We start from the raw sequence: 25,599 nt of genomic DNA on the forward strand, positions 1-25,599 counted from the left end.
CTCAGAATGGGAGAGTGAGAGAAAGACAGGCAGGTAGATAAAGAAAGAAGGTGAGAAGAAAGAAATAATGATAAAGAAAGATATGTTATCGCATAGTTGTGTGTAGTGGAACACAACTGGAACCTTGTTGCTGACACAAGGAGAAAGAAGGGTGGAGCTTAAAAGGTGGCTGGAAAGAAAAAAGTGAACAGGCTGATATAACAAGAGATGAAGCGATACACAGATGAAGGGATAAAAAGAGACAGCAGGCAGAGGGACAGAAAAGGCACAAAAAGATATAATTCAGCTCCAGCTAAGATATGAACAAGGCCAACTGAGACAGAGCCAAAGACAGACGGAGATGATAAGGAAAAGGGAGGCAAAAAAACGGACAAAGGTTATGAAAAGAGACGCGATAATGAGTTATGAATGTTAGCCTGCTGCAGCCCAGAAGATGAATTGACATAGGAAATGATAGAGAAGCCACGTCAGGAGCCAAAGCACATGGAAAGTAGATACAAAGGCTGAGTAAAAGGCTGCTGCACCAGAAATAGAGAGATTAATTTAGAAATCTTTGTGACCTATCGGGTCATTGACATCACGCCAGAGAAACTAGTGCCAGTTCTCATAGATTTACCCAAAAGCCATCCATCCATGAAGCTCTAAAGAATTATTAAACGGTTTAAAGTTTAGAGAGCAGCCTATTTGTGTCAGCATGAGACATAAAAAAATCTTAAAAAGACAGGAAATGATGCATGCATGGATACCATGCCTTCCTGTGTCTCTGCCCACTACAAACTGGACTTATTTGCCAGCGATTCCATTAAGCCTGAATGCAACAGGTTGCTTGGATTATTCAGCCCAGTCTCCAAAGGCAACACTTTTGTTGCCGCTTTATCGCAGCAGCTGGCACAAGCAAGTTAGAAGGCATGATAAGAGAATGGGGGAGCTATTAAAATAATTTCAAAAGCAAATTACCCTAAAGTCATAGAGAAGAATAATAGGAGGAGACACAGAGAGTGAAAGAGAAAGAGAGAGAGAGAGAAAGAGAGAGAGAGAGAGCTGTGAGCGAGTCTCTGGTGCTCCCTCACTTTCTCTCTCTCCTCTCCTTTCCACACACACTTACAGTACACACTCTTTATGCACACACTTCGTGAGCGAGACTCTCAGGGAGCAGAGCAGAGTAGCGGGGGCAGATGTTCTCAGAAAAGGAAGAGCAGCACTGAGGTGAGTTGATCAATTCCTACTTTATACTTGCTGAAATATACTTAATGTGTCATTAAATTTGAATGAGTTGTGTGTGAAAACCATCCAGCTGTGTTTGTGGTGTAACAGCTTAATTAAGTTTGACTCAATATTTGCTCTAAGTCTGCATTGATTTACTGGGATGCATTTCAGCAGCCAAACAAGATTAGAGGAAAATCATGGTCATCAAGTAAAAGATAGAGATAGAGATATAATTTAGATAATGAGTATGTGTGTGGTTAATGACATACGACCTCTGTCCTGAACACTCATTAGCTCCTGCTCTGAATGTTTGACAATTTATTTCTTATTTTGTAATTGTGGTTATAAAGCTTATAGATTCAAATTCATAGGTTTTGTGGTTGTGGAGAGTTGAACTGAGTCAACGCTGAGCCTGGTGGGAGCATGTGAACTCTGCACAATGACAAATATACATAGGGGTCATTTAATCAGTACTGAAAATGCGGAAGTGAGATTATAGTGTGCGTGTGTAATTTATCTTTCACAAGTTGCTCCATGTCAAATTTTGTAGTTCTACATTTGAACTTCACCTTTCCGTGTTTCCTATTGTAAAACAAATAGAGTGTGAATTGCCATAGAAACACATCAACCAGACAGACATGTAGATAAACAGATAGATTCTCACACATAGATAGACGTGAAGAAAGATAGAGAGAAATAACATAATACTCAGACCAGAAAAATGCAGAGGAGATGGTGTTTCTTTGCTCATTTCCTTGTACTTCGGCACAATGGGTGTCAAATTAGCAGATATGAATGGTTCATTATGATAAGACTTCTCTGACTCGCTCACAGTCTGAATATAATGATGATAGTCCCCCACTCTACTGGGAAAATCTGATCAAAATTAAAACTAATAAAGACCTCCAAGAGAATTTCATTTTATTTAGAGTAGCAATTCACAAGATCCATGATTTTGTCATTAATTTATGTTTCAAGAAAAGAAATGCTCATTGTGGTTTTCCTGCTGTGCCCTCCTGAGAGATTACTCAAATAATCTGGCAGGCACTGTGGGATCTTATTTATGTTGATAAAAGTTTGAGTTTCTGGAGCCGGTGCTCTCTATTTTATATGTTACGAAATTGTGGTTTTCACTGCTAAAGCTAAAAAAAAAACATATTTCTCCTGGAGAAGTACTATCTGACATCAGATATTTAAAACAAGAAATGTAACATCTTTTATGAACTGGCACTAAAGCATTATTATTACGGGCCGATTGCTTGGCCCCCAGAAGTGCTGCTTGCAGCGTTGTTGAGAACCGTGGTATGGTTGTTTGTACCCGCCAAGTGTGAAGTTGAGTGGATGAACGGTTCACGAGATATGCGAAGGACAGTTGTATATAGCTTACATACACAGACAGAGATTCCTTTTTATTTAGATAGATGATGCTGCTACAGTTACACCCATTGGCCAAATGGCACCACAATTTGCCACAAACACTCAGAAGTCATATCTACGTATGTCCATCAAATGTGGTCCAAATAGCACAAAGCGTTCAGGAGATATGACATTTTTTTTGTAATATGAGCCCTGCCCACAGTGTTTTTTAGCTAATTTTGAGGGCCAGCTATAGCAAAAATCCAAAAAAAGGAACTTTTTCCAGCTTGGTCCAGAGATGATCTGTACCAAATTTGGTGATAATTGCTCAAAATTTGTAGGAGGAGTAGCAGAAAAATCAGATTTGGACAAAATTCAAAATGGTGGAAATAGATAGATTTGTCTTGACCCCACAAAATCCAGGGAAAAAAAAGATCCGAGACTCCCTTGGGCCCTGAGCAATGCACCTGCCAAGTGTGAAGTAGATCCAATGAGCGGTTCTCGAGATATGTGAATAATATGCATACAGACGGAGAGAGATTCCTTGCTTTATAGTTAGATGGCAGTAGCCTAAAGAATAGCAAAATGTATTACAGCAAAAATGTTGCAAATCATTACTCATAGAGCTCAAACTGGGAAGGTTAACCCAAGTGAGCAACGAAAGTCAATCTGCAATGTATGTATCAGCCGACGCAGCCACCAGAAGAATCAGAGGATGTGGTTAAGTGTCATGACTAGGTCAGGGAACTGTACGTGATGCTGAGCAGTTCCCTATTTAAATAGAAAGTACGTCTGTAAGATAAGACAGGAAATGTGTTTGATGATTCTGGACCTGTGCGAGTGTGTGTTTTTCTTACAAACGTCTCAATGTCTGTCTACTAACATCTATTAAGTTGAAGGACCACATGTACATGTACATGGAAGCTGTAATGTTGACATAACAGGTGCAGTGAAGGCATGACTGACATATTGAGGGCAACCGCTACCCCCATGTGACCTGAACTTGTTTGTCTGTGACACAGCAATGCATGCTGGTAGTTTCTATGCATATTTCATGCGTCTGCTCCCCCCCCCCCGCCTCCATCATCTGTGTACCTGCCTGCCCTCACGTCTGTCGCTCGGTGTGTTTCATTTTCACGCTTCGTCAAGATTCCCCAGCTTCCCTCCGCTGTTCAAGTCTCACACAACTGTTACCAAGCAACCCACCATCCCAGACCACTTCCCCCTCTCTCTCTCCGGGTCTTTCTGTCAAGGACAAACACAAAGACAAACAGGAAGACACACACACACTCACATCCACAAACACACACGCAGGCGTCGGCACTTTCAGAAAAATGAAGACGGCTATAGATCGCTTTGCAAAAGCAGAGGAAGTGAGTGAGCCAAGTATTTTTGCTCAATTGAATTAGATTAGGATAAATGAAGCATTCAGATGTCTGATTGCATTACGTTGCTCTGATGCAGGGACAAAAGTTGCTTTCAACATCTGTTGGCCTTTTCAGTATGACAGTCCTCACTAATTAAATGTTTATTAACAATTTCTTGCTGTTCTTTTACGTATATTAAATCTAGAATAAACAATCTACATCTCTGCTAAAAAAGTTCAGAATATTGCAGAATAATCCTCAGATAGCCGGTATCACTCTCATGTGTATCTATAATCTTTTGACCACCAGTCTGCAGTTGACCAACCACTACCGAAAAATTATGTGATCTGAGAAGTGCACGGTGTCACTGTGTGTACTCGCAGCACAGTAAAAGCCCTCCACACATTTCAGCAGCATTGCAGAGACGAGGCAAGTGGTTTTAGTGAGTCATCTTGGGACACTGCAATACCTCCTACCAACCATTAGGTGGCAGATACGCTGACTGTGATTGAGCTTGAATGAAAGGGTGAATGAATAAATTAGTTATTTCCTGTTTCTGCAATTAGTCTGCAGCAAACGCACAAAAATAGTTAATTTCACACCCTGCTGACAATTCAGAGCTGATGTGAGAATGAATCAATTTCCTGACTCTGTGTAAACATATTCAAACACATTGCTTTGCATTTGTGACGTGTTTACTTTGGTTTATAATTGGGCTTAAGAAAAGCCTTATCTGTTTATTTTGTTTTTTAAAAAATCACATCTGGCTGGTAAAAAAAAAAAATGGTCACAGAATGAACACTTGGTATTTGGAGAATCTCAAATCAAGAAGCGAGTCCCAGCTGAGAGGTAAATAACCTCATAACTCATCTCCGAGCTCAGACCGTGTCTGGTAAAGAGCCACTGTTCCAAGCTCTTTTTCTACCCGCCTTTCATCTCAATACTCAAATTGGGCTCTTTTCACCAGACCACTTACTGAGTAATGGAAGGTCTCGATGGGGCCGAATGAAGCCTCTCCAGCTCATTTGCATCGCTCTTGAGCTGGAAGATAGGAGACGAGGAAAAGGGAGCTGTCTAGGAGCTCCTTAAAATCAACCACTTAATATGTCCACCAACTGTTGGGTGTTACGCAGGGACAGACCTGTCCCAGGATGACCCCTTCGAGCATTGTCCTCAAAACCACAAACCCGTGCAACCTTTTTGTCGTCTCTTGAAAGCATGAAACAGCATTCTGTTGCAGAAACCCTCTGAAAGTGTAGGAGCCTTTAAATCCTGTGGAACACGCAGCACTCAGCAGTCATTACAATCCATTACAGTCCTCAAAATCCATTACTGAGACGTATGTTTGGGGTTGTTTGCGAGTGTGTGCATGCACGGCGACATGCGAGTGTCTGTGATTATATATACAGATGTAGTAACACTCGCCGTTGTTTTCCATTAGGGACAACTAATGAGAAGTTTGTGAGAGAAAACAGATGGTCAGTAATAAAGTAGCACACTGTCTGAATGAATGATGGAGGGTATCATACTGCAACATTAAGGTGAATGACTTTGACTGGGACTTTCTACTGTAACTGCTTGAGACTTGATAAATTAAAAATGCATGTAAATCATCTTAGTTGTACTAAATACGTCTTGTGCTAACTTGCAATTCTTGAGAAGTGAGGAGGCAGGATTGTATATTAATAAGGTTTTATTAAAACACAAATGTTTATGCAAAAATAAACAGGAAACGACTATGGTTATGCGCTCACACACATGCACTGTAACATGGGAAAAGGAGCTAATGCGTTTGGCTGAGGGCAGATAGCCTATGTGAACACACACACAGACTAATATATATTATGTCACAGAGTTGAGACGAGGTTATTCGAACAACTTCTAGTGAACATAATACATGTCCATATGTGGACATTCCTCACAGGCTCCATGGATCTGAGTCAAATCTCATTCTGTAAGCAAGTGAGTGTGTGTTTCTGTGTGGGACAAAGCAAGAAAGTGACTGAGAGATGGATTTTGATGATAAAAACAGTTGAAATGTGTGGTCTCACACAGCGAGTCAGTCTGTGGTTCTGTCAGATATAAAGGCCGAGATGTCATGGGCATTTGAGAGCTGCACTTCATACGTTAGTGGCCGTGTTATCAGTGTTTGTTCTGGATGAAGTTCAAAGCAGTGAGTCGGTGACAGAAATGTGTCGACAGAATAAAGCAGCCAAGATTAGAAGATGGTGCTCTGGTTTCCCTAGACCCAGATTTAATTAAAACCTCTCTTTCTGTGTTTGTTTTTTTTGTCTAATTATACAGTCTAATATTCTTTCTTCTTGTCTTCATGTGAAGCCAGCGTGTCCACCTCTCTACGTCTCTCTCTCTGTGAGGTGATAAGTGAGCGACTCTGGACCAAGTCTGGCAAATGTCCCAATATCCATTACAGTGTTTGAAAATAGACGAGCAAACATTACCCACCACCCTCTGACGCAAACACATGTACTCCACACACACACACTTATCAAGTAGTTAGCCTCATTCCACCAAGCACACATTAAAAACTCATGCCGGCATGCCATTAATGAGGAAGTTCACAGAGGACAAATAATGCTCTGTAACTCTCTCGATTAGGTCTATGTAAGAAACAAATATCCATAATAATATCCATGCAATATCCACAAGAAAAAGGATTTTTGCTGTTTTGTTGTTCATGAAAAGTATTTACTTTACAAGCTAGCAGAAATTATGTTTACATGTCATATGTTATTTATTATTTATGGTCATTATTAGCTAACTATATTTATTATAATATTATTATTAGGGCTGTCAATCGATTAAAATATTTCATCTGGATTACTCGCATAATTGCCCATAATTAATCATGATTAATCGTAAATTAATCTCACATTTTGAATCTGTTCAAAATGTACCTTAAAGGGAGATTTGTCAAGTATTTAATACTCTTATCAACATGGGAGTGGACAAATATGCTTGCTTTATGTAAATGTATATATATATTTATTATCAATTAACAACACAAAACAATGACAGATATTGTCCAGAGATCCTCACAGGTACTGCATTTAGCATAAGAAAATATGATCGAATCATAACATGGCAAACTGCAGCCCAACACGCAACAACAGCTGTCAATGTGTCAATGTGCTGACTTGACTATGACTTGCCCCAAACTGCATGTGATTATCGTAAAGTGGGCATGTCTGTAAAGGGGAGACTCGTGGGTACCCATAGAACCCATTTTCATTCACATATCTTGAGGTCAGAGGTCAAGGGACCCCTTTGAAAATGTCCGTGCCAGTTTTTCATCGCCAAAATTTGGCATAAGTTTGGAGCGTTATTTAGTCTCTTTGTCAATAAGCTAGTATGACATGTTCTAGTTTCATGTGATGTCAGTATCTTCACTCTAGCTTTAAAACTGAGCCTGCTACAACCTAAAAATTGTAAGTTGCGTTACTGAGTTAAAGAAATTAGCGGCATTGAAACAAATTTGCGTTTACACGTTATTATCGCATTAACTTTGACAGCCCTATATTATTATCACTCACTCTAATCATATTTGACAGAGCTGCTCTCATAAGTCAGATCAAACCTTCCATCGAAGGCTTTGCTGCATCAAAATGTTTATCATATTCAAAACCAAAACAAGTCTTTGCTTCTTCTCAGCTGCTGCAGATTGCTCAGAGATACTCAGCAATGCTGGTTGTTTACACAGTTGCACATCTTGTCCTCCGCTAAACAAACTACTGTCTTGGCTCGTGGTTTTATTATAGACGGATTGGAATTCCCATTAGCTGACTGTCTAAAATGACAGCTTGATTTTTGCTTGTAAGAAAACGGCTGACATGAAATAACTGAACGTTATAGTAACAAATGCCTTTGCATTTGACAACGACTTGTAATGGTACATCATACTAATTGTGACTGGACTGACTATTACTATAGTGCTCTCATACTGAATTCTTTACCGTCAGAAATCAGCAATCATGCAAGCCAGAACTAAAACTAGTTTGTGTGTGAATGTGTGTGTTTGTATAGCTGTCCTTGTGAGGACCAATGTCAGTTTTAAACCATCGTAGTGAGGACATTTCTGCATTAAGACGTTTTGTCATCACTATGCTACTTTAAAGGACCGTTTGAAGGTTAAGACTTGGTTTTAGAACTGATGTTAGAATAGAAATGTTAGAATTACGTTTAGGTTGGGATTAGGTATTTAGTTGAGATGGTTAGGGACTAGAGAATACATAATGTACTGGAAAAAAAGCCACATAAGTAAAAAGAAAAAAAAATGAATACAAGGTATTTTTGCTTGTAATAAGAAAGAAATCCAATGGAACAAATAAAATTCTCTTGGTAAGATTTCTTGAAATAAGATGCAATATTTAGGCCTTTTGAGATAACAAAGAGTTCTTTAAATTAGCTGTGAAAACTAATTTTGAGCTATATTTCACTAGTATTAGGTGTTCAGTGCTGTGTGTCGTACTAAGCCTGTAATGCTTAAAAGTAGTATTTTGTTACAGTAATTAAGACATTCAAGGTGCATTGTCTAAAAACATGTCCCTATATATCACTGAAATGTTACTTGTTAGGTGATTGTCTCTTATATTATGTGTTATGAGATATTTTGACTAGTCATTAGACAAATATACTTGGTAAGATTTTGCATTTTTTGCAAGATAGATACAAGAGCAAGTCCTTTACTGGTGCTACAAATGAAGCCACAGTGGCCATTGATCAGCAAAAGTTAGACATTCTCATTTAATCTCGAGATAAATGTTTTAAATTCATCACGCATTTGGCCGGAAACTTATCAGAGAATAAAAACAGTGTTTAAACATAAGTCTTCAGAGTTTACTGGTTCCAAAAGCATATTTTTATATCTTTTTCCAACACACTGTGAATCATTCTGTCAGTGGCTACTAATTTATTATTTTTATCAGCTAGCTCCTACAAAGCTGGTGCCAAGTCAGTACTTTGTCTTTATAACTACCGTTTTGTTTTACTTGATTTCTTTTTATTCTCCAGCCTCATGATAGTTTGTGACTCTGTTTGTATGAAAATATTTTGAATACTCTGCGTTTAGTATACTGTATTAATCCATGATGGAAAAAAGAGGCTCAGATGCCATGTATGCCCAAAGATATACTAACCACACACACAAACACCCATGCACTGATAAAATACTGTGTCTCAATATTTTGTCAAACAAGAGTGACAAGAATGTATCCATTAGTGGTTTTTAAAATGTTCATCCAGTTCTGGTTGTTGTAGGCTACATAAATAGTTTTAATGTATGGAAATTAGGCTAGTATAAACTATCACAGGGATTGTAATAAACCAACTATAAATAATCATTTACCAAATATAAATAATCAAAAAGTAATATTTAAAAAGTTACAGTTATAACTGAACCAAAAGGAAGTATCAGTGTAAGTGTAAGCACAGCTGTGCAATATCTGAAACTAGAGGAAATACTGTGCTGATGACTGTGTTTCTCCTCTCTGTCCACTAGGTGTCACTACAGCCATAGAAGATGGTGCTGAAGCCAAAGTGAAGCCATGGACTTCCAAGAATCAGCCACACAGACAGAAAGCTGTTTAACAGCCATCACAGACATTTCAACAGCCAAGCATAGTGCTGATCTGCAATTCTCAGTAGCAGCATTTGTCAAGAGGCAAACTTGCAATACTTTTTTGATAAATATTGTCATGAGTGTGAATGGAAACGCTGGTGTGGTCAAGTCACAGAGGAATTGAAAGCTGTGGTTCAGGCCCAGCAAGAACAGCAAACAGTTAAGTGAATTAGCAGCTAAGACAGAGGAAATATCGAGAGAGAGAGAGAGAGAGAGAGAGAGAGAGAGAGAGAGACAGAGAGAGAGAGAGAGAGGATCACATGTGGCCAAGAAGTCTCATTTGACCATGGAGACATTGAGATTAGATTGTATGCACCTTCAAAAATGGAAGCACCTAAAAACTCTGAATGAGTATTCAAAGTATATGTGAGCCTAAGGCTTATGACGTGAATGTCCGAGACCTCTCATCTAGTTTAAAACTGAAAAGAACAAATGGTTCACATAAAGCTCCAGCGATGACGTCACCAGATTGTCTCCAGTGAAGTGCCAGCGATAATGTTGTCAAAAGTGATGCTGGGTGTCATCCTGTCCCTCCTCATCCTGCTGACCATCGGTGGTAACGTGCTGGTGTGCCTGGCTGTCTGCGCCTCTCGTCGCCTCCGCTGCCTCACCAACTGCTTCATCGTGTCACTGGCAGTGACTGACTTGCTGCTCGGCCTCTTGGTCCTCCCTTTCTCCGCCCTCCTCCAGTTCAACAGCGATTGGCCGCTCGGCCCGGCCTTCTGCAACTTTTACATCTCCATGGACGTCATGCTGTGCACCGCCTCCATCCTCACCCTCCTGGCCATCAGCGTGGACCGCTACCTGGCAGTGACCATGCCTCTGAGATACGCCTCACTGGTGTTGCCATGGAGAGTTGCCGTGTCCATGGCCAGTGTTTGGACGGTGTCTGTGGCCGTGTCTTTCTTGCCCATTCATATGGGGTGGAACACTGTTAACGGCACGGTGCAGAACTACGGGCCTTGGGCTCCAGAGGGGAAGTGTCGTTTTGAGCTGAACAGACCCTACGTACTGACAGACTCTCTTCTCACTTTCTACCTGCCTCTGCTGGCCATGTGCTGGACCTACCTCCAAATACTTCGCATTGCACGGGCGCAGGCCAAACGCATTATCAGTGCCCGACCCACCTGCATCACAACCTACAACTGCAGGAACAATCCTTCCACCAGTACCACGGTGATTTCCAGTGTAACAGCAGTGGCTCTGCGGGAGCACAAAGCCACAATGACGCTGGCAGCAGTGATCGGGGCTTTTGTGGTGTGCTGGCTGCCGTATTTCATCCTGTTCACAGTGTTGGGCCTAAAGGAGCATCCAGACCCCAGCACAGTACCAGAATTTCCCATTGTGTTGTGGCTGGGTTACGCCAACTCAGCCCTCAACCCGATCCTCTATGGAGCCCTCAACAGGGACTTCAGGTCGGCCTACAGCCATCTACTGAGATGTCGATGCCCTACTTACAGTGGGTGGAGGAGCCGGCAGCCGTCTCCCTCTGCAACAACAGGTAAAGCCGTAGAGAGCCTAAAGGAACAGTGTGTAACATTTTGGGGGATCTATTATCAGAAATGGAGTATAATATTCATAACTATGTTTTCTTAATGTGTATAATCACCTGAAACTAAGAATCGCTGTGTTTTTGTCAGCTTAGAATGAGCCCTTCATATCTACATAGGGAGCGGGTCCTCTTCCTGGAGTCTACCATGTTGCTCCGCCATGTTGCTACAGTAGCACCAACAAATTCTCATCCCAACTCATCATATACTGACCCCTCGGCGTCACTTTTGGGTCGCAGTAAAAACGTGCCTATCGTTGTGAATTAAACAAAAAACACTTGCTTAGGTTTAGGCAACAAAACCACTTAGCTCCCGCCTGACCTGTGTGTCTCTTATGCTCTTTAAACCAAGTCACCATAGCACTTTCCCTCAATATTGCCACAGATGGGTTTACGTTGTAGTTAATGGAAAGCCTGGTGCGTCTCATACCGGCGCTAAAGGGTGCCTTGTGCGGCGGTATCACACGCTGATGGCCGTGACAAAGTGCCGGTATGTGAGGCCCTGGGAATGACAACAGGTTGGTAGCACAGAAAGGACAAACACAGCCAAACACTGGCTCTGGCGAGAGCATTTCCTTATTTTATGTTACTTTAAGGCCACCGTAGTTCTCCGACACGCTTGTGAAACTGCGGTAACGTGAGCCGCAGAGTGCAAAACCGCGGTACCGCCAGCCGCCGTCTGACTTCCGTTGCTCCTAAAGTAGTGTTATTATGGTAAGGATGGCCTCTGAGCGAGGGACGGCGTTAACACGGTTTTGCACTCGGCAGCTCACGTTACGGCAGTCTTGGAAAGGGAGGAGTGAGCAGAGGGGTACTCAGTTGGTTACAATCTGCAACCACACTACTAGATGCTGCCAAATCCTACACACTGTACCTGAAAAGTGTGCATGTAAAGCTGCACAATTCTTAAGTTTCAGAATCATTTGGACGTTTATTTCTGACCAAAACAACAAAATGTTGCAACCAGTGTGAATACATTACATGTTATTATCCCACGTTCTCCAGTTATTAATTCTCCTTCTCCCCCTCTCAGCCAGAGACCATCTTACAGAGGTGACGCTGCTGTGTGGCCACACCCCTGCCACCTGCAGGGCAGGTCTAACAGAGCAAAACTTAATGCTTCAAGAAATGAACAGCGGGACCGCCCCAGCAACTATCCAATTTGCAAATGGCACTGCCGCCACAGATGTCAATGGCAATGAAAGGTGAATTATTATTCAGCATATAGGCTACTTATTTTATGCTTCATGAACAATAAATGACATCATGCAGAGATGTTCATGTCAGCAATGGAGTTATTGCATGCAGAGTCATGACTCAAATCTCATCAAATATAATGCTTTAAACAGAGTGATACTTTACATCCAAATTGTTGTGAGAAAGGAACTTAATCAGTGCATTGCGCTGGCTCTATGCGACACCTCACTCTCAGTATGTAATTGCATCGATCATATATTCTTTCATTCCTCTATCTGAGCGCAGGTCGTGCTGAGCCTGTGCTGGTGAGGTGGGTGCTGCGTTCACTATAATACTGCGGTTGCGACCAAGAACCAGAATCCATCAGCCCAAGAAGAAAGAGCAACAGACAGACGATGGAAGACGGACAGAGATTTAAAGCCCCCTCTATTTGGAAGCCTTCAGTGCCGCAGTAGAAGCACCCATAATACACCACGTAAGTAGATCTACACACACAGACATCCCTATAACCCCCACAGACCAGGTCAGGCCCAGAACAAATGAACTGTGTCATCCACGGTGCATCAGGCCATATGGCAATATGTTTCTCAGGCCAAGAAATGTGCTTTCAGCACGGAGGAGATACATTATCTAGTTTCACATCCTGCTCTCATTGTTTTGTTCGTACTTTGCGAACAGTTTCGACTAAGTGGTTTGCTCTGCAGCTTTGTAAAGTGTGTATTAGTTACAGCAACAAAACAACAAAAGTATTTTTTTCTTTGTTATTACCAATACATTGTGAAGGCTGCCTGGTAATTGTTGTATTCAATCTTGAGACCAGTGACACACTTTTACATTAAATACATTAAAAGTGCAACATCAAACAACACTTCCCACAACTCGCCATGTCAGCCAATATAACCACAGTCTTATGATATTTGTCATATCTGATATACAGTAGCCAGATATGGTTAAAAATAACTGACAAATGATGCCTCGACATGTCATTAAGAGGAGAAATCCTCACAGTACTCAGACAGAAAGATAACATTACGTCTTACAACTACTGTCTTGAATTGGGGAAGGATTTCTCTACAGCTAACAGAATTTATTGTTATTCATCTTTTGTTAATTTTGTTTTACTTTTTTTCTGATCTATTTGTTTCAATCTTTAACTTACTAATGCATTTACTGACAAATCAAAAATCTATTTTATTTTATTATTTATTTATTTAATCATTTTTATAAATTATTATTTATTTTTTTATTATGATTTTTTTAACATGCAGATAAAAATAAACTATGAGAAAGTTTTTCTTAAAAAGTACTATAACAGCAGTTTATGAGTGCTACAATATTATTGTATGTGCACATCTCCAGCACCCATCATGCCTCCTTAATTTTAGGTCAGACCTAAAACATTAAAGGGATAGTTTAGGTGTTTTGTAGTGGGGTTGTATGAGGTACTTATCAATAGTCAGTGTATTACCTACAGTAGATGACGGTTGGCACGTCCCCAGTTTGGAAAAACAGACCAGAGTTACTGCATGGAACCAAAGCAATTTACTGCTGTGGACGGGGGAAGCAGCAAAACATAGCCATCTAAAAGAAAGGCTCACCTACAAAAATCAATATCAGTTTAAGTGTACGCTACATTTAAAATATTTTCTATACTGTTTTTGTCAATGGAGTCAGGCTGTTTTGGAGAGAGCATAGATAAGCTTCACTTTCAATTCAGTTACCCGTCGTAAAGGAGAAGAAAAGGGCTGTCTGACGGCAAGATAAAGCGGTGAAAATATTCTAAATATAGCGTACTTAAACTGACTTTAGGTGAGCCTTTCTTTTAGATGGCTAAAATACATTTTGCTGCTGCCCCAGTCCACAGCACTGTACTGCTTTGCTCCTGTGCCGGTACTCCTGTCTGTTTCTCCAAACTGCGGGCGTGTCAACAGCCTTCTACTGTTAGTAATACAGTGACTATGGATAAGTACCTCATACCACCCCACTTCAAAACATCCAAACTATCCCTTTAAAGTGCAAGCCTGTTTTGTATGAGATTGTCGATGCAGCACTGACTAATCTCTATCAGAGAAGGAGCTACTCCCTGCATATTTTACACCCAAAGTGATTGAATCCTCTTTTGATTTGTGTCTCCTCCACCTGTTAGCAACCACTCTATCCATAATTCAACAAACAAAAATGGGAGAAAATGGGACCTCAGCAACTCTACACCTCATCAGCAAGAACCAACACACAGCCGGCCTCTAACCGCCCAGGACCGAACAAATGGATGACGTGTCTACGTGGATGGAGCTTCCACTGCATCCAACTATCACACAGGGCGACATGTGGCCCTGATATGCTCTCAAACTAACGGTGGATAGTATCAAAGCTCTGGAGGACTGAATGAGACCAACCGATTAACTTGGTGGTCATCAATTTCATGAACTACATTATTTATGCTGACTCAAGAGTGCACTCCAGTGGAAACACACAGTATCACAACTTCAACCTGGACAAAGTAAATGGAAATGGATGTTTCTCAAAATTAGAGAATAGAAGGGAAAAACTGATAAATGGACTTTTATTAAACTTTATGTGGACTGTGTTGAAATGTGTTATGTGTCTATTTTGAAGAATGCAGATTTTGTCTGTACTGTTGCTTATTCAGTGGCATAACGCTGGCAAATGTACGTATTGTATCATACTGTAAAAGTAACTGGTATATTCTGTTCCTCCAAAATACAAACAACCACACTTTACGAATAAAGGGCAGCTTAAATAAAGAATATAATATATACTGCTATGTTTGGAGGCAATACAGTCTGTCGTTAAATATGGATAGGGATTATCATGTGGGATGATGCAGAAAACACTGTATGAGTGGTAACACAAGTACATTGGAAACAATTCATCACAGCTGTCAGCACGCGTTGCCTCAAACTATTGCCACATTAACACTTAACCTTCTCCATACTTCAAGCTATTTCCTTGGAGGACTGACACAATAGTGCACATAATATCCATCTGCATGTCAGCTGGAAACAAGTGATGGAGGAGGTTTTTACAACCCATTCAACCACATGGAAACATTTATTTGGTATTTATAACAACTAGGAATTTCTTCACTGCAGATTTTACTCTCACCATCCCTCCTTTGTGCTAGGAAGTGATCCCTCTCTCGCTTGACTACAATGTGATATATGAGAGACAAAATACACAGTCCTCGGTCATAAAGAGACACTTACGTCTAGCACTTTTACAGTTAGATTTGCTGCAAAAGGCTCTGCTTTGCTATTGGAGCTCTCAAAGGATTCTGCAGGGAGGGTTACTCTCCAGAAGTGACACGGGAGAGTGGAGCTAAGTACAACCGAATGCTGTATAAGACATTTTGCCGAACAAAATGTTATAATTAACTTTCATAAACTAAAAACACAGTGTGAACGGGTTAAAGTTCTAAGACAAAAACATGGACAACTCCCAGACCGGACAACGCCGTGGTAGCGACCTGTCAATCACAAGGTAGCCATGCCCTAAAGCATACCCTGCTTTATGGTCTATTTGACTCTAAATAGGACCATAATTTACTAAATGAACATCATGCTGTATTGAAGAAGACTTGAAACTAGTGATTGAGACCATAAACTCATGTTTACAATGTTTACTGAGGTAATAAATCAAGTGAGAAGTAGGCTCATTATCTCATTGCCTTTTATACAATGAGACTTCTTTTTGCAACCAGAGGAGTCGCCCCCTGCTGGCTATTAGAGAGAATGCAAGTTAAAGGCACTTCCGCATTGGCTTCACTTTTCAGACCACGTTGCCCACTGGTTTGAAATTAGAATAAATGCAAAGCTCCAAATTAAACTAGAGAAAAAACTGTTACTTGTAACTGTAAACTATTGTATATACAATACAATGAACGCTAGGAAAAAAATAATCTTGATAAGAAATTTAACTTTACCTTATACATTTTTTGGTCATAAAATCCATAATGTTGCTCACAGAGACATGCCGCTTGTCCTGTGAGCTCGAAAAGAAAATGGGAGTGTACGATACTGATGACATCACTGCGGTCTTTTCTGATTGGTCAGACTGACAGTGTTACAACACTCCCCGTTCTCCCATGTGATTAGATGTTAGTAGTTTCTTGATTCGGTGCAATCTCCAGCCGGCTTAACTTTGACCGAGATCAGTCAATAGAAAACCCTGAAGAACTGTGTTTGAAAATGTAGAATGTATTATTCCATCGTATTTCATCACTATAGTGACATTATACACATTATACATACTATAGAGTATCACACTACCAGACAACAGATTGTAGCGTTTCTCTTAAACACCATTTGTGATTGCTCTGAGCAATATTTATCTATTACCCGCATCAGAAACAGAACATTATGTCCTTTTTCGGGCTTTGTGCGGGGCAATTTAGTTGAACAGAAGGGTAATGTGACCATATCTTTAGCCTGGCAGATTGTTATTAGGGTTGAGAAAAATACAGACAGACGACGACTAGGATGTATCGCTCCAGTGAGGTTCAAAACACAAAGAAGATTTTCACACTAAAGAGACTATAACTTTCACTTGACTTTGGCTTTACAGACTGATGAAGACTCGGCTGAACGTCAAGGACTAGATTTTGTCCCCCATCACTTACAGTGTAGCAGCGCTAGAAGGGATTACTTCTTGAAGCAGGAATGATTACATTGAACAACTCTTTCCATGTACCGAGCAGTGGGTATTTTATTAACATAATAACAAACAATGTATCATTTAAGTGCCTTTAAAAAGGCTTTTTAAAGAATCTGACTCACAGTGAGAAGAAAATGACAAACAGATGCAGTAAATGTTTCATTTAGGGTTTTCATGGCTGAAACCAGAGCAGTTAATAACTCAGAGAGTTGGTCCTCTCTAACTGAAGGACATTTATTATGCTTTCATCTCCCTGAGTCGCTCTATTCCTACATAAACATCATGTGTCCCTTGGTAATTCTGGTCACTTGCTACCCGTCTCCATCTCTTGACCATTGACAGCTCAAACTACATGAAAACCATTCATCATTGCTTCTTTAACATCAGATTAATGTGGGGGGGAAACAAAACATATGGACTCTCTTTCACACACACAGATACAGTACACACACCCGGCTAGCTCTGTATGAGCTATCAATCATAGATATTGTCATTATTCAACTGTGTCATCGACAAGCCCCTCTCCTTCTCTCTCTCCAGTCTCTCTCTTTGTCTCTTTCTCCCTTTTTCCTTCCCTCTCTCTCAATCACACACACACACACACACAGAAGAGGGGGAATCATGAATCATAAATCTTATGAATGCCATCTAAAGACTGCTCAGCGCTATGAGAAAAAAGAGATGATTGATAGACGTGAGTGACTGTGGCGAAAGCGAAGAAGATGGCCAGAAGGTTGTAACCAGCAACACCGAGGTCAGAAACCGCAGTTCAAGGGTCAAATGTATCAGAGGAGGCACAATATGGCCATGAAGGAAGGAGAAAATGTAGGGGGGTGAGGAGGAGGAGGAGGAGGAGGAGGAGGAGGGGAGGGAGTAAATGGTTGAAGGGGAAGGGAGGGAGGGAGCAGGAGGAAGAGGAGGAGGAGGGTGTGGGGGGATGCTGCCACAGTGAGGCTAAAGCCATAACTCATCTTTTATTAAAAATAATGAAAAAAACTTAATGAGTTAATAATATCATGGAGAAAGAGATAGGGAGTGAGACGGAGATGGAGGAAGGGACGGGAGGACGGAGGAAAGGAAGGATAGGAAGAAGAAAGGAAATGAGGAGAGAGGAAACAGAACAGGGTCAACGTGCATCTCTTTTCAACCCTTTGGTCATTTATTCCACTTTTCAAAGTTCACACCAGATCCATCACGGCGGCGGGGACGATCATGGTGATCCCCCTCTTTCTGCCGACCTAAATCCCAAAGCCTGCTTGGTAATTAAAGGCACTTAACAACCAATTAACAGTGATGAGCTAAATTAGCAGGATATTGTCTCCTTTGACTAGGCTACTGCGTTATCAGTGTATTGAAGCAGCGATGAACAAACCTCAGTGGCCCGTGTTTGCATGTAGGCAAATGACGGATTAATTACTATTAAAACATCAGCATCTTAATGAGCTTGGAAACAATTAGAGAGGTCGTTAGCATGTGGAGAACGGCTGAGAACAGAGGAAGGGGGGAGTGGGAACAAAACAAGAGAGAAATCTTCATTGGGAAGCAATACTGATTAAATGGACGTACGGTCGCACTCATCGCCCAATATCCGCGGACCTATTAAATACGTGACATCACCATTTGTCTTTTCTACCATCAAGCTACTTTTCTGCTGCCATTATCTTTCCCGCTTCGTCTTCCCCAACTCTCTGCCTTCCTCTCATAAAAAGCCTTTTTCTTGCTCTTCCACTCCTTTCTCTACTTTCTGCTTTTTCACTCCTTCCCTCCTTCATGCTTGGGGGGCACAGTCCTGTGAAGGAATTTAATATGCAACTTTTATATGAGAAACCAATCGCATACGTCTGGGTCTATTGGGCTCGCAATCTATCGGCCCGGACGGCTAATGCAATAGAGAGAGCCGGGGCTATTTATCACACAGGGAGCTATCTTTTCCTCTCTCTCTCTCTCTTCCACTCTGCCCTCGCTCTCTCTGTCTTTATTCAAGCCCAGATTCCTGGCTGCCACTAAATCAGGCCAACTATGAGCTATGGCTGCCCAGAGGGCATCTCCTCTTTTATAGGGGGATTTGGATTTTGTATCTACTGGTTCCTCAGTGGTCGTTGAGGCTGTGCTAACGGAAGCTATAAACATTCAACAAACAAAAGGCAACCACTTAAACGCTCCTCCGTCCCCACTGTAATGATCATGAACGTGTAGAGATATATGGATGTAGGGGGATGCATAAACCTGATGAATAACACATCGATGGCATTTACAGTGATGCCGCACCGATTTGTTTGCAGACAGAAACACATACAAACACGAACAGACTTTACTGTTATAGTAATGTGCTATAATTCACAACACAATGTTACTGATAATAGTCACACACATATAGCAGCAGCACAACTTCAAAAGTTTCCTGCTGAAAAACAAAAGCGACAGCAGTGTGCAGGGGGACGCGGCCCACCTGCAGCAATTAAAATGCCTCAGAAAACCCAAATTCATTTCAACAAATTAGCCACATTACTGGCCACTGTGTAATCGCTGATGGCAATTAATAAGAAATTAGTCACAATCAGCCCTATATTAACATCTCACCCAGGGGCCGCGGCTGGAAATTAATAACCGGAGATTCATCTCTCTTACTGTCTTCCTGGCTCTCTCTCTCTCACACACACACACACACACACACACACACACACACACACACACACACACACACCTTTGCCCACCTATTTTGTTCATGAATCTCCACTAAGACTTTTTCTGTGTGGATCGTCTCATATGATCCGCAATCTGCTCATGTCAGCGAGCCAGCTTCCTCTTTACTGGGGTGTGAAAACCCCCTGAAAGACATGAGTGTGTGTGTGTGTGTTTTCTCACCAGTGCAATCAACACATGTGCTATGAAGTTTGTGGACATGTACATATAGAGATATATAATACACTGTATATCTGTGTGTATATGTGTGTGTGTGTGTGTGTGTGTGTGTGTGCGTGTGTGTGTGTGTGTGAGGTGCTACACGAATGGGGAGGGGGCATCGGTCGAGACTGGGCCCGCCTCTAGGGGTCCTCACACCAATCAGCTAAGCGCACCAAGAATCAATTAACACCAGTGGGAGGGGGCAGAGGGTAAAGCACCACACACACACACACACACTCGGACACACGCGGTCCGCACGCACACTGCCCACACACATGGTACTGTCTGAGGAGATATCCATCACATCACACACATTGTGCCAATGTGTGTGTCTTTGAGCGTGTGTGTCCCCATCCCGGTGTGCCCCGGTCTCTCATGGTGTGAGGTTGGGGAACAGATTGGGGGTCAGCAGGGGGGTCAGGCCAGGGTCACCCCCGTCTGAGCCGTGTGTGTGTGTGTATGTCTGTCTCTACTGTATGTGTGTGTGTGTGTGTGTGTGTGTGTGTGTGCAACCTGACCACCACTTCCCGGGCTCACTGGCAGGCAGAAGTGAATAAGATGGATGGTGTTGATTCATACTCTGAATTCATTGCTCCCCCTGAATCCACAGAGAATAAATACATCCACAGAAATTACGAAGCAAGGGACCAAAATGAGTATCTCACTTTTCATATTCCTCCTTCACTTTTTCTCTGGTTTGGGGGACAGCTGCTGGCTACATGAAAACCATTCATCATCGCATCTTTACCATAAAATTATTGACAGAGGAGGAGGACGAGTGGCTTTATTGGCTACAAGGTTGGACACAGAGAAAAGTCAGTGAAAACTTGAATTAAGCAAAAGGTAACCACGTTTTTTTTGGGATGGTGTATAGCTGAAAAGGAGAAGAGAGAGTGAGACGAGACGTTTCCGCTACAACACACAAAACAGCCAAATAAAGTGATCAAAGAGTGTCTACCATTTGCCCATGAACGTTCCACTGAGAAACCCCACCTCTTCCCTCTTCCTCTCTGCACATTGCCGTCTCCATCTGTTAGCCCGTTGCACTCGTCCGTCCACTAAACCCCCCCTCCTCCTCCTCGTTTCCTCTCCTCCTCTGCTCCTCTCTGGCCTTCCTACCCTCAGGGAGGTAAGGTGATCTCCCTGTGCTGGTGTAAGTGACTGGTATTAGTCTCCTTCTCTGTCTGTCTGTTTGATCCCGGCACTAATGACTCCACAGGGACTGGGGTCTGATAATGGGAAATCAATATAGAGAATAGCGCTCTGGAGTGGCCTCACTTAGCTCTCGCTGTTTCACGCCTCACAGCAAAGTGCCCCTGTGTGTGTGTGTGTGTGAGGAGGGGCGTAATGTAGTGTAGTGTAGTGTGTGTATGGAGCAGAATTTAAATAAAGGCCTATTGCCTGGTGCATGTAAGTGTACAAAACTTTTTATATAAAGATGAATTGCCCTTCTATGTGCTGAAAGAACTCAATTAAACAATGCAAATTGGATCAAATCAAAGTTACTGGAGAGTTGACACTTTTGGGGTCATCCGGCAGTAATGTGCATATGTGGCTGTGTATATGTGTGTCTAATCGGTCACACTCCTGCGCCTGGGGCCAGACAGGTGGAGCTGGTGGCATGAGGCTGGTGTCCCCCCCCCTCCACCCTGAGGGGCCAGAAGGCCCAGCGAAGCAGGGGGCTGGAGTAGCTCCCTTTGCCAGGCACCAGAGCTACTATGGCTGGTGGCAGCTGGTCCTCTGTCCTCCCCCCGCACCCCCCACCCCATCCTCCCCTGCATGAGCGCCCCGCGGGCAGGCAACAGGAGGGGTTAGGAGGTCAAGAGGCAGGAGAGAACGGGGGGGAACGGCGGCGACATGCAGGATAATCAGCTTTTATGAAGCGGAGAGGACACAGACAGAGAGAGACGGGAAGCACGGCTCTGACACAATGCAACCGACTACAAGCAGTAATGAATTAACACATTAGCGCCACGACCAGGGGCGTTCAGGGGCACTCAGCTGCTCTTAAACACACTCCCCTCACACACACACACATAAATCAGTCATAAGTCATTAAAGCAACAGCAAACACACGCACTTATTAATTACATCAGTCATTTTGTGGATGGCAGATCCCCCTGAAAGCCATTGAGTGTGATGAGAGACTAAAAATGTCTCCAGAAAAACTTTTACTTAGCACTCAGAACAGATAAAGACGGAGATTAAAGTACAACCACACATGCACGCATAAAGACGAGACAACGCTGTGGGAATCCTCTCGTCCAAACTAAAGCCATGTGTTCAATTATCATCAGCCCCAAATGATCCCCATTAATGCTTTAACTCTTTCTCTCACATCCCAGTCTCAGCCATCCATCCATCCTGTTTTTTGCTCTCCGTCCATCCCTATAATTCACGTCTGTGCGGTTTGCTTACTTCCCTTTCTCACTCTCTTCCTCTCCATCCTCCTCTCCCTCCCTCCCTGACTTTTAACCAGCGTGAAGAGGCAGCCATGCATTCAACCATCAGACAGGCTTACATGGTCTACCCTCACACACACACGCACACACACAGAGTCAGAGCATATTGTACCTCAAGTGTAACAAGAATGCAATGTTCACTGAAACAAATATCTACCATATCAGGGCATCTTTACGTGGTTAAATGTGCATCCTGATACTTGCAGAAAAAAAGGCTTACATGACTGATTTGTATACAAAAACCACACTGAAAGTCCGTCTATTGGTTGTTGTTTGACTCCATGTGAAGAATAAATTAAATAATCCACCACAATGTTTTTTATATAATCAGCTGCTACAGCAGCTGAGTAATACTGGGAAACTCACATATCACCATATTTTTGACCAAATACCTCGATATCGATATTGCGACGATATTGTAGGGTTAACTATAGGGCTGCAACTAACGTTTATTTTCATTGTCGATTAATCTGACGATTACTTTCTCCATTAATCGATTAGTTGTGTGGTCTATAAAATGTCAGAAAATGGTGAAAAATGTCGATCAGTGTTTCCCAAAGCCCAAGATGACATCCTCAATGGTCTTGTTTTGTCCATAAACTAAAAGATATTCAGTTTACTGTCATAGAGGAGTAAAGAAACCAGATAATATTCTCATTTAAAGGAACAGTTTGTAGGATTTAGCCACATTTAGTGGTGAGGTTGCAGATTGAAACCTCTCCTGTGTGCCAAGTGTGTAGGAGAACTATGGTGGCCGATTTGAAAAAGTGAATGGCCCTATCTAGAGCTAGTTGTTGTATGAGTATCGTAGGTCATTTAGAGAATAGCAGAGCCAGTGCGTAGAGTGAGTGTGAGTACATGAGAAGTGAGTGGTGAAGCGAGAGAGAGAGCGGCGGCGAATGTTTGTGTGCGAATAAGTGAGCCAGTGGAGCAGAAGACAGAGTTAGTTTAGCTTTGAGAATATGAAGTGAATGTACAGTGGAAGTTGCAGTTAACTCTGGAGCGAGTAACGTTATCGACTCCAGCCCAATCAGGAAAAGTTAACTCAGTGGTTTGTCCGTTCTGGGCTACTGTTGAAACATGGTGGTCGGCTCCGTGTAGATATAAACGGCTCATTTTCAGGTAACAAAAACACGATTCTTATTTTCAGGTTATTATACACAAAAAAAGAAGATACTTAACATACTTAAAACATACTAATATTATATTCCATTTCTGCCAATACATCCCCCTATTTGTTCAGCCCAGTCACAGCAGTTTGTGAAATAGTCACGAAATTGAATGTATTGATTCGTGTACATAGACAGGAATTTCAATTTTTTTTCGTGATGGTCAGCACAAAATCAATTTGTATGTAATCCACGTAATTGTGAAATGGGGGGTATAAAGAGCTGCATAGGGAGGAGGTCAGGATGGATGGGTGGGTCAAAAAACACAGGACTTCTGCCCAGGAGACTGGCATTCGTGTTCCGTGTGAAACCAGAAGTCAAAGTTAATTTGTTTGTCACGTAACTTCGGTAATGAAGTTACGGCACTTCCGAGTTATTTTAACCCAAACGATCTTTTTCTAAACCTAACTAAGTAATTTGTTACCTAAACCTAACCAAGTCAATCTTTACCTAAACCTAAAGAAGTAGTTTTATTTTGAAAAGACCGGAGTGAAAATGTGTAGGAAAAAGCACAAAAAATACATTGTTGAAAGTTGTGCTGAGCGTCATGAAAAAATGTGAAATTCATGTCAATCTACATTAATCCAATAAATTAATTTTTTTGTGACAATTTCATGAACTGCCATGAGACTGTGTTGATGAATAAAACACTGTTCCTCTAAGAAATGGGAATCAGAGGATTTAGACTTTTTTTACTTTAAAAAATTACTCAACCTGATTAATCGATTATCAAAATAGTCGACAATTAATTTAATAGTTGACAACAAAACGATTAATCGTTGCAGCGCTAGTTGACTATTGGTGCTCAGATATTTTTAATAAATAATGTGGATATAATGACTAAGTGGATAAAGGTAAATAATAGAGCAGGGTCTGGTAAATTCAGAAAATTTACGTTACTGAAATGCAGCCTTTAAAAACAGGAAAAGACAACACTTATGCCATATTTTAATATCCAAAATCTAAGACAATATCTATTCCCATTTCATATCGATATAATATCGATATATTGCCTATGCAGCCCTAAGCAACACTTTTGCAGTCGTGACTATTCAATAAAAAAAACCTTTTGGGGATGACAAGCTTTCATACTTGATAACAAAAAATCCTCTAGTAATCCACCCAGCCATGTATTTGACATTTACTGTGACATTTTACATGCTTTATCTGCTTATTTTAAGTGTCTGGCAGGTCATTGTGTCGACAGTGTTATACAGAGCAGTGGTCCAGGGATGATGATGATGTCCCTGACCGGGTCCCTGATGGGGGATCCCATTCCTCTCTCTTCTCATCCAACAATCCCACTGAGCATGTCAATATGAAACACTATCCTCCACACACACACACACACACATACACACACACACTGGGGCCATGCTTACATAGGCTATCCCTCCCATTACACACACCAGACAGCCTTATATTGATAGGATGAGCCTGTATAAACTGCTGCATCTGCTGTGTGAGAAGATGCATGGCGCGCTATGGAGAAAAGTGTAAATTAGACTAAATCAAGTCTCCCAACAGTAAAACACATTTTCTCTATATTGCACTCAACATTGAGCCTTGATTTACAACACAACTTGTGTTAAAGGGGTAAAGCTTTGTTTACCCAACTTTAAAAAATCCCCAGCCTTGTAAATGTTGTCAGATGGCCGAGATGCCAGTTGTCTTTCAGCTTAATACTACCTATATTAAATAGTTTAAATATTTCATAAGGACGGTTTTTTTAAGAGCGAGGGAGGGGAAATCGTTAGCTGCGGTAAAGTTTCATTAACTGGTCCCCATTTCGCTGCGAGGCAAACTCATCTCCTCTTATTGTAATAAAACAATCTCTCTCTCTCTCTCTCTTTCTCTCTCTCTGGTGCTGCTCTCCACTCATCTCCACCGCCTCTCTGCTTCTCTTTTACATCATAATAATACACTACATCCCCTTTAAATGCACTATTACTTACCGCTGCCTTTTCATATTGTAACATCACGGGCACTTTAAGCGACAATATAAAAGCGTGTCATTCATTATTCAGAAGCAGCCGGCCTCGTCGCCCTTTTAAGAAGTCAGGCGCGCTGCTGAAATTGA

The 25,599-nt window shown here is 41.7% G+C and overlaps 1 protein-coding gene across 1 annotated transcript; it reads left to right on the top strand.

The window, feature by feature from the left end:
* The first annotated feature begins 1,085 nt into the window (after positions 1-1,085).
* On the top strand, positions 1,086-14,897 carry hrh2a (histamine receptor H2a). The gene is made up of 5 exons (XM_037781157.1): positions 1,086-1,206; positions 9,445-11,065; positions 12,147-12,318; positions 12,596-12,785; positions 14,457-14,897. The coding sequence occupies exons 2-4, from the start codon at positions 10,060-10,062 to the stop codon at positions 12,603-12,605; spliced, it is 1,188 nt and encodes a 395-aa protein (XP_037637085.1). The 5' UTR covers positions 1,086-1,206; positions 9,445-10,059; the 3' UTR covers positions 12,606-12,785; positions 14,457-14,897.
* The last annotated feature ends 10,702 nt before the right edge of the window (positions 14,898-25,599 follow it).

This window comes from Sebastes umbrosus, chromosome 9 (genome assembly GCF_015220745.1).
Source record: "Sebastes umbrosus isolate fSebUmb1 chromosome 9, fSebUmb1.pri, whole genome shotgun sequence".
NCBI classification, from domain to species: Eukaryota; Metazoa; Chordata; class Actinopteri; order Perciformes; family Sebastidae; genus Sebastes; species Sebastes umbrosus.